The sequence below is a fragment of the Seriola dumerili genome, unplaced genomic scaffold, assembly GCF_002260705.1.
Source record: "Seriola dumerili isolate Sdu_G_001 unplaced genomic scaffold, Sdu_1.0 BDQW01000859.1, whole genome shotgun sequence".
NCBI lineage: Eukaryota > Metazoa > Chordata > Actinopteri > Carangiformes > Carangidae > Seriola > Seriola dumerili.
The window spans coordinates 45,985-57,446 of NW_019175114.1; the positions used below are offsets into that span (position 1 = coordinate 45,985).

At 38.8% G+C, this 11,462-nt stretch overlaps 1 protein-coding gene across 1 annotated transcript in view; it reads right to left on the reverse strand.

Annotated features, from left to right (window-relative positions):
• The window catches only part of LOC111237388 (sodium channel protein type 4 subunit alpha-like), a 129,243-nt gene that overhangs the window by 21,893 nt on the left and 95,888 nt on the right, over window positions 1-11,462 (reverse strand). The window contains exons 24-26 of the mRNA XM_022766469.1: window positions 8,340-8,494; window positions 7,349-7,522; window positions 2,666-2,788 (exon numbers count right to left, since the gene is read on the reverse strand). Of these exons, the coding sequence (XP_022622190.1) occupies window positions 2,666-2,788; window positions 7,349-7,522; window positions 8,340-8,494 (452 nt within the window). The remainder of the gene's footprint in view (window positions 1-2,665; window positions 2,789-7,348; window positions 7,523-8,339; window positions 8,495-11,462) is intronic.

The following is an 11,462-nucleotide window of genomic DNA, read 5'->3' on the forward strand; positions in this document are numbered from 1 at the left end:
GGCAAAAAAAGTCATAGTATTGTAAGGCAAAAAAAGTCATAGTATAGTAAGGCAAAAAAAAGTCATAGTATAGTAAGGCAAAAAAAGTCATTTTATAGTATGGCAAAAAAAAGTCATAGTATAGTAAGGCAAAAAAAGTCATAAAAACGTCATATTAAAGTAAGGAAAAAAATTGGAACAAAGTCATAGCATAGTAAGGCATAAAAATGTAAAAAAAAAGTCATAGTATAGTAAGGCAAAAAAAGCGAGAAAAAAAATCATAGTATAGTAAGGCATAAAAAGTCATAAAAAACGTTATAGTATACTAAGGCGAAAAATGTGAAAAAAAACTCATAGTATAATAAGGCATAAAAATGGAAAAAAAAGTCATAGTAAAGTAAGACAAAAAAAGTCAAAAAAAGTCATAGTATAGGAAGGCGAAAAATGTGAAAAAAGTCATAGTATAGTAAGGTATAAAAAGTCATGAAAAAGTCATAGTATAGTAAGGCGAAAAATGTAAAAAAAAAGTCATAGTATAATAAGGCATAAAAATGGAAAAAAAAGTCATAGTAAAGTAAGACAAAAAAAGTCAAAAAAAGTCATAGTATAGGAAGGCGAAAAATGTGAAAAAAGTCATAGTATAGTAAGGTATAAAAAGTCATGAAAAAGTCATAGTATAGTAAGGCGAAAAATGTAAAAAAAAAGTCATAGTATAATATGGCATAAAAAGTCATAAAAAAAGTCATAGTATAGTAAGGTGAAAAAGGTCATAGTATAGTAAGGCATAAAAAGTCATAAAACCATTATAGTAAAGGCATATTACTCAAATATTAGTTTTAGAAGACCTTTTTCCCCCCAAAACTCACCTTGGAATGAAAATTCGCAGACGCCTTGCATAAAAATGTAAAAAAAAAGTCATAGTATAGTAAGGCAAAAAAAGCGAGAAAAAAAATCATAGTATAGTAAGGCATAAAAAGTCATAAAAAACGTTATAGTATAATAAGGCATAAAAATGGAAAAAAAAGTCATAGTAAAGTAAGACAAAAAAAGTCAAAAAAAGTCATAGTATAGGAAGGCGAAAAATGTGAAAAAAGTCATAGTATAGTAAGGTATAAAAAGTCATGAAAAAGTCATAGTATAGTAAGGCGAAAAATGTAAAAAAAAAGTCATAGTATAATAAGGCATAAAAATGGAAAAAAAAGTCATAGTAAAGTAAGACAAAAAAAGTCAAAAAAAGTTATAGTATAGGAAGGCGAAAAATGTGAAAAAAGTCATAGTATAGTAAGGTATAAAAAGTCATGAAAAAGTCATAGTATAGTAAGGCAAAAAAAATATTTAAAAAAAGTCATAGTATAGTAAGGCATAAAAAGTCATAAAAAAAGTCATAGTATAGTAAGGTGAAAAAGGTGAAAAATGTCATAGTATAGTAAGGCTTAAAAAGTCATGAAAAAGTCATAGTATAGTAAGGTGAAAAAGGTGAAAAAAGTCATAGTATAGTAAGGCATAAAAAGTCATAAAACCATTATAGTAAAGGCATATTACTCAAATATTAGTTTTAGAAGACCTTTTTCCCCCCAAAACTCACCTTGGAATGAAAATTCGCAGACGCCTTAATGTCACAAACACTTTTTTTCATTTTCTAATTTCCCTCAATGTAAAGTTTTCACAGGGCACTGATTCTGTGACACTGCGAGTAATACTGATGAATGGGACAGAAACACAGAGTGATCGTTCTTGGTGTTTCTTCTCCTGGTCATAAAGATTTATTGACATGCAAACTTCAAATACTTGTACACAAAATATCAGAGCTCAATATGAAAAAGTTATTTTTTTTGAAAGGGAAAACCATCTGAGGAGGAATAAAAATGAGTCGAACCCAGGAGGACACACTGAGATAAATCAGTCAGAGAACAGAAATCACTGAAGAGAGTGATGTAATGTGAAGAGAAGATGAGATGAAAAGTGAGATGCACTGTAAAGAAAAACGGAGATGATGTGTTTTATTTTAAACACACCTGGGCACACAGATATTATTCTAAATAATTTTCAAATAGCAAACCACTTGATTTATATTCATCATCCCTTAAACTGTGTCAAAATAGGCTTCAGTTATTAATTAATAAACTGCAGAATGCAGAAATCTGAAGACCAAGGTTTACAAAGTACAGTACAAGCTTCATGGTGGAGCTTTGATTTAACACAAATAAGATGGTTCATTATTGATGTTTTAATTCAAGACAGATCATTGTTTTATTATAGTTGATTATTACATTACAAGATGATTGGTGTTAACCTTTGACTGTCCATGATATCTCTTTAAATGTCATGTATTTCATTTTAAACGTTCTTTATTCTGTTCAGTTATTTTGTTTTCTATTTTCTTCCCACAAATGTTCTAATAATCTAATAATATCAGTAAAAACAATAAAACCAAAGAAAAATGCCTGATGAAATTCCTCCTCTGAAGGTGTGAAAGTAGAGACATATACCAAGTGTTCCTCTAGTTTGTCTAAACTGTTTCTGTTGTTTCATTTTTAGCTGCTCAAGATCTTTTAGCATTCATCATTTTGTAAAAAAGAGAAGAATTTGATGAAATCTTCAATTAAAACAAACAACCAGTATGGTTTAGTTTAGATACTGAACGCAGGTGCCCAGGTGTGTCTGTTTCGTTAATACTGACTCTTACCCTCATGCCTTCAAATCTGGACAGGGCCCTGAGGGGACGCAGGGCCCGCAGCGTCCGCAGGGATTTGATGGCTGCGAAGTCTGAATAACCCAACGTGTTGGCCACCAAACTGACCAATGAGACCTGGAGGAGAGAGAGAGACAGGGAACAGATAGAAAGAGACAGACAGGTGTTCGTAGACAGAGAGAAAGGAAGGAAGAGAAACAGAAGAGAGAAGCGGGACAGTTAACTTCCAGCCTAATGAAAGAGAGAGAGAGAGAGAGAGAGGGGGAGGAGACTGATCCTGCACCAGCCAATCAGAACTGTGTACACAAGACACATAGAGCTGCATTGGTTTAATTATCAGCTGATTCCTGCAAAGAAGAAATGAATAAACCTGTCAGGGTCTGAGTGTGATCATTAATCTTCAGTCCAAACAATCCAGATTTACTCCTGTGTCAACACTGGAAAAGAAAATGTGATTAGAGTCGGGAGTGAGACTGAATTATCTGTATTAAACCCAAAGGAAAGTCAGTTCGACTCCTGTATTAAAGAGCTTGTGTCATGACAGCTTTTGAAAAGAGTTAATACATCAGACCGTATTGTAATTGATTTTGATTGTGACTCTGATGAGGTCGTAATTGGAACATTATCTCAAAACAATGGGAAATTAAAACAAAGTCTGAGACACAAATTAAAACTTGTGGATACGAACGTCTCAATGTCCAAGTTTTCCACAATAAAAGGAGCGTGAGAGCAGCAGTTAACAGCAGAGAGAGAAAGACTCTTCTGATGAGCAATGGAGATTAAAAGACAGCAATATATGCAAATGTGTGGAATAGCTGATAGAAGAAAAACATGTTTGTCCATTATCTAATGTTGGTGTCACACATGAATATGGTCATAAATGGATAAATCTCTCTGACCTATCCACCACAACAACATTAGGAATCACTAACACCTGCTTGGTGGAAATGAGACACTGGGATCAAACTGAGCTCAGACTGAATCCACGTGAAGCGGCTGCAGCACGAGGCGTATTAATATGTGTTGTCACAGATGCTTTGAGCTGCTTCCTGTTTGTAGTCGAATCCTTTAACAATGGAGAAATGTGTCTTTGTTTTCGTCCACACCTTTTGTAAAGTTCATGATCACTTGGCCAAAGAGTTTCATCAGATTCAGATCAGTCTCAGATATTTCCTCTTTCCAAAGCCACAATGACACCGACACCAACAGCCTCTCTAAACCCTCTACAGCCACCCAGCGAAGCCCCACACAGGCGGCTGATGGTCGCCGCCCGAGCAGCGGGTCTCAGGTCGGTCGGCTGGTTGAGCTCCAGGTGAGTTTGGCTGGTTCTTACCCTGATACCAGCGAAGCGGGACGCCGCCCGGAGCGGACGGAGAGCCCTGAATGTCCTGAGCACCCGCATGGCGGTGATCTGGTCCACAGAGATGAACTGAGCCAGCTGACCCAACACTGAGATCTACAGAGTTACACAGTTACTGTGGACACCGACTGACGGCTGTGGAGTCGGGGTTAAGACAGTTTTTCACATCACATGACGCGACTGTGACACAGACAGAATCTACATTAAAGCCCTTTGATTTTAGAGTTTGTATCAATAGAACATTTAAACAAAAAGAGAACAGGGAGGCTTCTTACACAAATATGAAAATAATGTGTGTGTGTGTGTGTGTGTGTGTGTGGTGTGTGTGTGTGTCACAGCCTGATACATCCTATTCCTCTGTGCCACACAGCTCCAGTGTTTCCACAACCTACTAAAAACACATCAATGAGCCACACTGTTGCTCTGGGTGACTTGTTCCCTCACCACCATGATCACACACACTGAGTCTCCCACACACACACACACACACACACACACACACACACACACACACACACACACACACACACACACACACACACACACACACACACACACACACACAGTCCTGCTGTCCCAAATACTCAGTAGAGCACCAAATGTGGATTAATCTGCCGCTGAAAGTAGCCACTGACAAATTTCCTCCTGTTTCCTTCGTGAGCAGCTGTTTCTGTTAATTATGCTGAACTTTTTTTAAAATCTAAATATACATGTATATTAATATATATCTGTGAGAGACAAATATATATTAAAGATTTACTCCAGTAGGAACCAATGGGCTCAGAGCTGAGAGTCACAGACAGAGGAGGGAAGTGTTGAGAGACGGACCAACACTCTTTACGGGATTCGTTGACAATAACCAAAATATAAAATAACACCAGAATTATTATTTAAAGAATATTATTTCAGATGAGTTCTAACATTTTTTCACTTATGACCCCAGACTGCGCCTCCTAGTGGCTGAACACTGATTCATGCAGCTTTAAGTTAAAGGCCCTGAGTCTGTATTTCACCACTTTCTGTCTCTGTGAATAATCCTCTGCTCTGTTTCTCCTCTCTGATCTGGATGGTTGGATCTCTGTGACTCAACACATCTCTCTCTGTCTCTCTCTCTCTCTCTCTGTCTCTGTCTCTCTCTCTCTCTCTGTCTCTCTCTCCCTCTGTCTCTCTCTCTGTCTCTGTCTCTGTCCCTCTCTCTCTCTGTCTCTGTCTCTCTCTCTCTCTCTGTCTCTCTCTCTGTCTCTGTCTCTCTCTCTCTCTGTCTCTGTCTCTCTCTCTCTCTCTCTCTCTCTCTCTCTCTCTCTCTCTCTCTCTCTCTCTCTCTCTCTCTCTCTCTCTCTCTCTCTCTCTCTCTCTCTCTTCAGGCCACTACAGTCAAATAAAAACGTCACAACACACAGTGTCATTTATGAAGATTGCCGGACTGAAAACACCCAGAGAACCAGAGAGACTGTGTCAATTTCCAACTCGATGCATGCATATGTATGGTGTGCATTATAAACTGTGTGTGTGTGTGTGTGTGTGTGTGTGTGAGTGTTTCACTTCACAATTTTGCCCAGAGGAGAAGAGTGAAAGAGTGTGTGAGCATTCAGATATACACATCCCTGTGTGTGTGCGTGTGTGTGTGTGTGTGTGTGTGTGTGTGTGTGTGTGTGTGTGTGTGTGTGTGTGTGTGTGTGAAGGTTAAAAAGCCACTGCTGATCGTTTGACCAGAGGCTGTTTGGACTTTCCTCTCTCTCTCTTTGTCTCTCTGTGTCTCTCGCTCCTTTGATTCATTGGCAGCGTGCAGAGAGGGGGGCGTCGACATTCATCTCTCTTTAATGACATATGTTGTACATGTGTGACTCATGTATACAATTACATGAAGTGTTACTGTATGCTATTTGCTATTTGCGCTATTTGTTGCTAATGAAGCGAAATGGCTCGATGGCGCCCCCTAGAAAATTTCAACGAGGTCCTTCCTATCCCCAGGGTTTCACCCACATGTATGAAAATCGTTAGGCACAAGAAACATGGCAAGACCTACAAAAAAGCCTCTTGCACTCATCCCCTGAGCCCAACGGGAAGTCCGCCATTTTGAATTTACTCTGCAATTTCTGTGTCATTTTTTGCCTTTTACAGGCGATGGGATTTTACAAACTCCTCCTCGGAGAATTGATCATATTTGGTCGATCTCATCTTTAGACATTTGCAAAGTTAAATTGCGAAGTGTTTGTGTTTTCGGAGGCGGACCTGCTCGCAGCGACACAGGGAATTTCAATGTTTCGCCATGAAGCAGGAAGTTTGTGCAACTCAAATATACATGTTTGATGACAGTCCCACACTGAAGACACCTGCACGCTAATATGACGTCACACTCACAGCGCCACCTACTGAAAACAGGAAGTAACCCTTGAGTGACAACCATGATTGGATTTACATGACATTTTCACGGCCCAGTTTAAACTCGTTGTACAGGAACGTCATGTGGGCTCCCGGCAGCGGCCCCGAGGAGCGCAGCAGGGCGAGGGCCCCGCATGTTGCTGCTTGCAGCTTTAATTTTGTTATGGAATTATAAATATTAATTTCATTTAACTGTATGTAATTTAGCCTTGGCAGTGATGTAGTGTAAATATTCATGTCAATAAAACTGAATTTATGTGACGCTGAGAGCTGAAGGAGAGCGAGAGAGAAAGAGAGGGATACAGAGGAAATGATGGGGGGGTGAAGAGGAGGGAAAATGGGAGAAGAGCCAGAGGGAGAGAGAGAGAGAGAGAGAGAGAGAGTCTTCAACTATGTGAAGACTATTGTTGCACATTTATTTCCAGCCGACCGTCTCTTATTTGTCGGGAGGGTCAGGAGTGTGTGTGCAGAGAAACACTCACTGGTTCCTGCATCGAAAATACACTGATAGGAAAACATGACATCTCTCTTTCTCTCCCTCTGTCTTTACTCTCTCTTTCTCTGTTTTCATCTTTAACTGTGTCTCTCTTTTCCTTCCTACTCCTCTCTCTCTTTATACATTTCAGTTTCTCTGTTCATGACATAAAAATTGTTCAGAAGGAAAGAGGAACAAAAAAGAAAGTACAGCAAGCAAGTCTATAAAAGGTATAAAAAAGTCTTATTATAATAGTTAGAAAATATTTCACGTTGTGCCAGAGGTCCCATTGATGATCACTGTCAGACTTGTTTTCATCACTGATGCCCACAGCTTTATAAGAGTCATTAACGACGTCATCATCAATATAAACAATTCCAGCTTGTGTTAACTCTCTCACAGCAGTCAGCGTTATCAACACTCAAAGAAATTACTAGTCGATAACCGATCAATAACTCACATCGACGATGAGGAAGTCCAGCCAGCACCAGTAGTTGGTGAAGTACTTCTTGAAGCCGTAGGCGAGCCACTTGAGCATCATCTCCAGGATGAAGATGTAGGTGAAGATCTTGTCTGCGTACTCCAGGATCACCTTGACCACCTTCCTCTGCTCGATGTAGATGTCCTCAAAGGCCTGGGGGGGGGTGGGTGCTGTGTGAAGAGATTGTAACAGTTGAAATATATGAAATTGTGAACGGTGTCGCTTATCAGTGATGTCATAAAAACTGCGTACGTTTGTTATGGGTTGAGTTAGTTGAGAGCATGCTACTACGCTGGTCGGATGTATATCCAACGACCTCTTGCTCCTTCCTACTTCCCTCAACTCAAGTGATGATAATAAGCCGTGTGGCTAACTTACTGTATTTCATGTATGAATATATATAGCAGCCGTACAACCGGGCTTTGTAAGGTTGGAGTGTTTTAAGTTTATGTACAAATAAACGACGAGTATTTGTGAAATCCCACACTCTGTCGATGTGCCTTTCTACCCGCCTTCTCACTCCAAGCTACACACGGACCCAAAATCGTCACAAGATGATATTTAAAAGATGCAAATGTAGAATTAAAGTGCAGTAAAGTGACGACAGTAAAAAACAGTTAAGTAAATTAGCGCCAAAGTAAAGTTTAATAAGCCACAGTAAAGTAAAGTTGAGTAAAGTTATCTTAAGTAAATTGAATAAACTACAGAAATACTGTAAATGACTAAAGCAAATTTAGTAAACTACAGTAAAATAAAGTAAAGAAAGTATAAACCTAATTTAATTAAGTACAAGAAATGAATGAAGGTAAAAATGAATAAATTAAAGCAAACTACAGTTTTAATTAATGAGTGAACTATTCTAAAAAGTAAAGGGCAGTAAATGAAGTTAATTAAAGTACATTAAAGTAAATGGAATAAATGAAACTACAGTAAATTGAAGTGTGTGTGTGTGTGTGTGTGTGTGTCTGACCAGCGCTCCGGAGCTGAGGAGGATCATGAAGATGATGAAGGACTCGAACCAGCTGTGCTCTACGATCTGGTAACACGTCTTCCTCATCCTCCACCAGATCTGACCGAGTCCTGCCGTCGTGTCGATGTCACAGCAGTGAAACCTGGCCACACACACTGTGGGCGAGAGACACAGACACAGAGAGAGAGAGAGAGAGAGAGAGTTAGTCAGTAGAATCCAAATGAAACTGAAATCCTTTGATTGTTTCCTGATTGGTTCACCTGGAGTCAGATCTCTGGTGTCCAATCAAACAGATGAATTTGTATTTATCAGTGTTTGTGTTCAGGTGGTTATTCATCATATAAACATATGGTATGTAAAATGTATATCATACACTATAACTGATAATATCTGAGATGAAAACAAGACAGGAAACTGAACGATGATCTTAATCTCTCGTCAGTGACATTATAGAAACAGCTGATTAAAGAAAAGACTGATACAAGCAAGTTAGAATAAAGAGTTAATAAAGTACATACAACTATCAACTGGACATTATTAACTTTATTTACATCCAACCTTCACCGACTGTCAAACCCCGTTCACAAGGAAGAATCTGTTCTTGTAACAAGATCATAAGTTGTTGAAAGGAGTCGATTCATTTTCCCTTCAGCTGCTTTTTCTTGATTTCATGAAGTTAAACAACAAAAGACTGTGTGAGTCTCTACCAGTGCCTTGCTCCAGGGCACACTGGTGTTACTACTGCAAACAGAGACCTCCCCCACACACACACACACACACACACACACACACACACACGCGCACACACACACACACACACACACACACACACACACACACACCATCACATGCCCGCTCTGTTTCAGTTTCTCTGTTTCATGGAACATTATAAAAATTTGTTCAGAGGAAAGAAGCGAACAAAAAAGAAAGTACAGCAAGCAAGTTCTATAAAAGTATAAAAAAGTCTTATTTATAATAGTTAGAAAAATTTTCACACGTTGTGCCAGAGGTCCGCATTTGATGATCAGCTGTCAGACTTGTTTTCATCACTGATGCCCCACAAGCATTTATAAGAGTTCATTAAACGACCGTCATCATCAATATAATAAACAAGGTTCCAGCTTGTGTTAAACCTTTTTCCTCTCATCAGAAGTCAGCGTTTATCAACACTCAAGAAATTACTAAGTCAGATAACCGATCAATAACTTCACATCGACGATGAGGAAGTCCAGCCAGCCACCAAGTTAGTGGTGAATACATTCTTGAAGCCGTAGGCGAAGCCACTTGAGCAATCATCTCCAGGATGAAGATGTAGGTGAAGATCTTGTCTGCGTACTCCAGGATCACCTTGACCACCTTCCTCTGCTCGATGTAAGATGTCCTCAAAGGCCTGGGGGGGGAGGGGGGGGTATGTGTGTGAAGAGATTGTAACAGTTGAATATATGAAATGTGAACGTGTGTCGCTTACCAGTAGATGTCATAAAACTGCGTTTTATTGTTATGGTTTGAGTTAGTTGAGAGCATGCTACTACGCTGGTCGGATGTATATCCAACGACTCCTTGCTCCTTCCTACTTCCCCAACTCAGTGATTGATAATAAGTCCGTGTTGTAACTATGTATTTCATGTTATGAAATATATATAGCAGCCCGTACAACCGGGCTTTTGTAAGGTTGGAGTGTTTTTTAAGTTTATGTACAAATAAACGACGAGTATTTGTGAAATCCCACACTCTGTCAGAGATGTGCCTTTTCTACCCGCCTTTCTCACTCCAAGCTACACACGGACCCAAAAATCGTCACAACAGATTGATTATTTAAAAAAGATGCAAAAATGTAGAAATTAAAGATGCAGTAAAGTTGACGACAGTAAAAAACAGTTAAGTAATTAGCGCCAAAGTAAAGTTTAATAAGCCACAGTAAAGTAAAGTTGAGTAAAGTATTTCTTAAGTAAATTGGAATAAACTACAGAAATACTGTAAATGACTAAAGCAAATTTAGTAAACTACAGTGTAAAATAAAGTAAAGAAAGTATAAACCTAATTTAATTAAGTACAAGAAATGAATGAAGGTAAAAATGAATAAAATTAAAACAAACTACAGTTTTAATTAATGAGTGAACTATTCTAAAAAGTAAAGGGCAGTAAATGAAGTTAATTAAAGTACATTAAAGTAAATGGAATAAATGAAACTACAGTAAATTGAAGTGTGTTGTGTGTGTGTGTGTGTGTGTGTGTGTGTGTCTGACCAGCGCTCCGGAGCTGAGGAGGATCATGAAGATGATGAAGGACTCGAACCAGTCTGTGGCTCTACGATCTGTAACACGTCTTCCTCATCCTCCACCAGATCTGACCGAGTCCTGCCGTTCGTGTCGATGTCACAGCAGTGAAACCTGGCCACACACACTGTGGGCGAGAGACACAGAGACACAGAAGAGAGAGAGAGAAGAGAGAGAGTTAGTCAGTACAATCCAAATGAAAACTGAAAATCCTTTGATTGTTTCCTGATTGGTTCACCTGGAGTCAGATCTCTTGGTGTCCAATCAAACAGATGAATTTGTATTTATCAGTGTTTTGTGTTCAGGTGGTTATTCATCATATAAACATATGGTATGTAAAATGTATATCATACACTATAACTGATAATATCTGAGATGAAAACAAGACAGGAACTGAACGATGATCTTAATCTCTCGTCAGTGACATTATAGAAACAGCTGATTAAAGAAAAGACTGATACAAGCAAGTTAGAATAAAGAGTTAATAAAGTACATACAACTATCAACTGGACATTATTAACTTTATTTACATCCAACCTTCACCGACTGTCAAACCCCGTTCACAAGGAAGAAATCTGTTCTTGTAACAAAGATCATAAGTTGTTGAAAGGAGTCGATTCATTTTCCCTTCAGCTGCTTTTTCTTGATTTCATGAAGTTAAACAACAAAAGACTGTGTGAGTCTCTTACCAGTGCCTTGCTCCAGGGCACACTGGTGTTACTACTGCAAACAGAGAACACACTCAACCACACACACACACCACACACACACACACACACACACACACACACACACACACACACACACACACACCACACACCAACACACAGTACACACACACACAAAA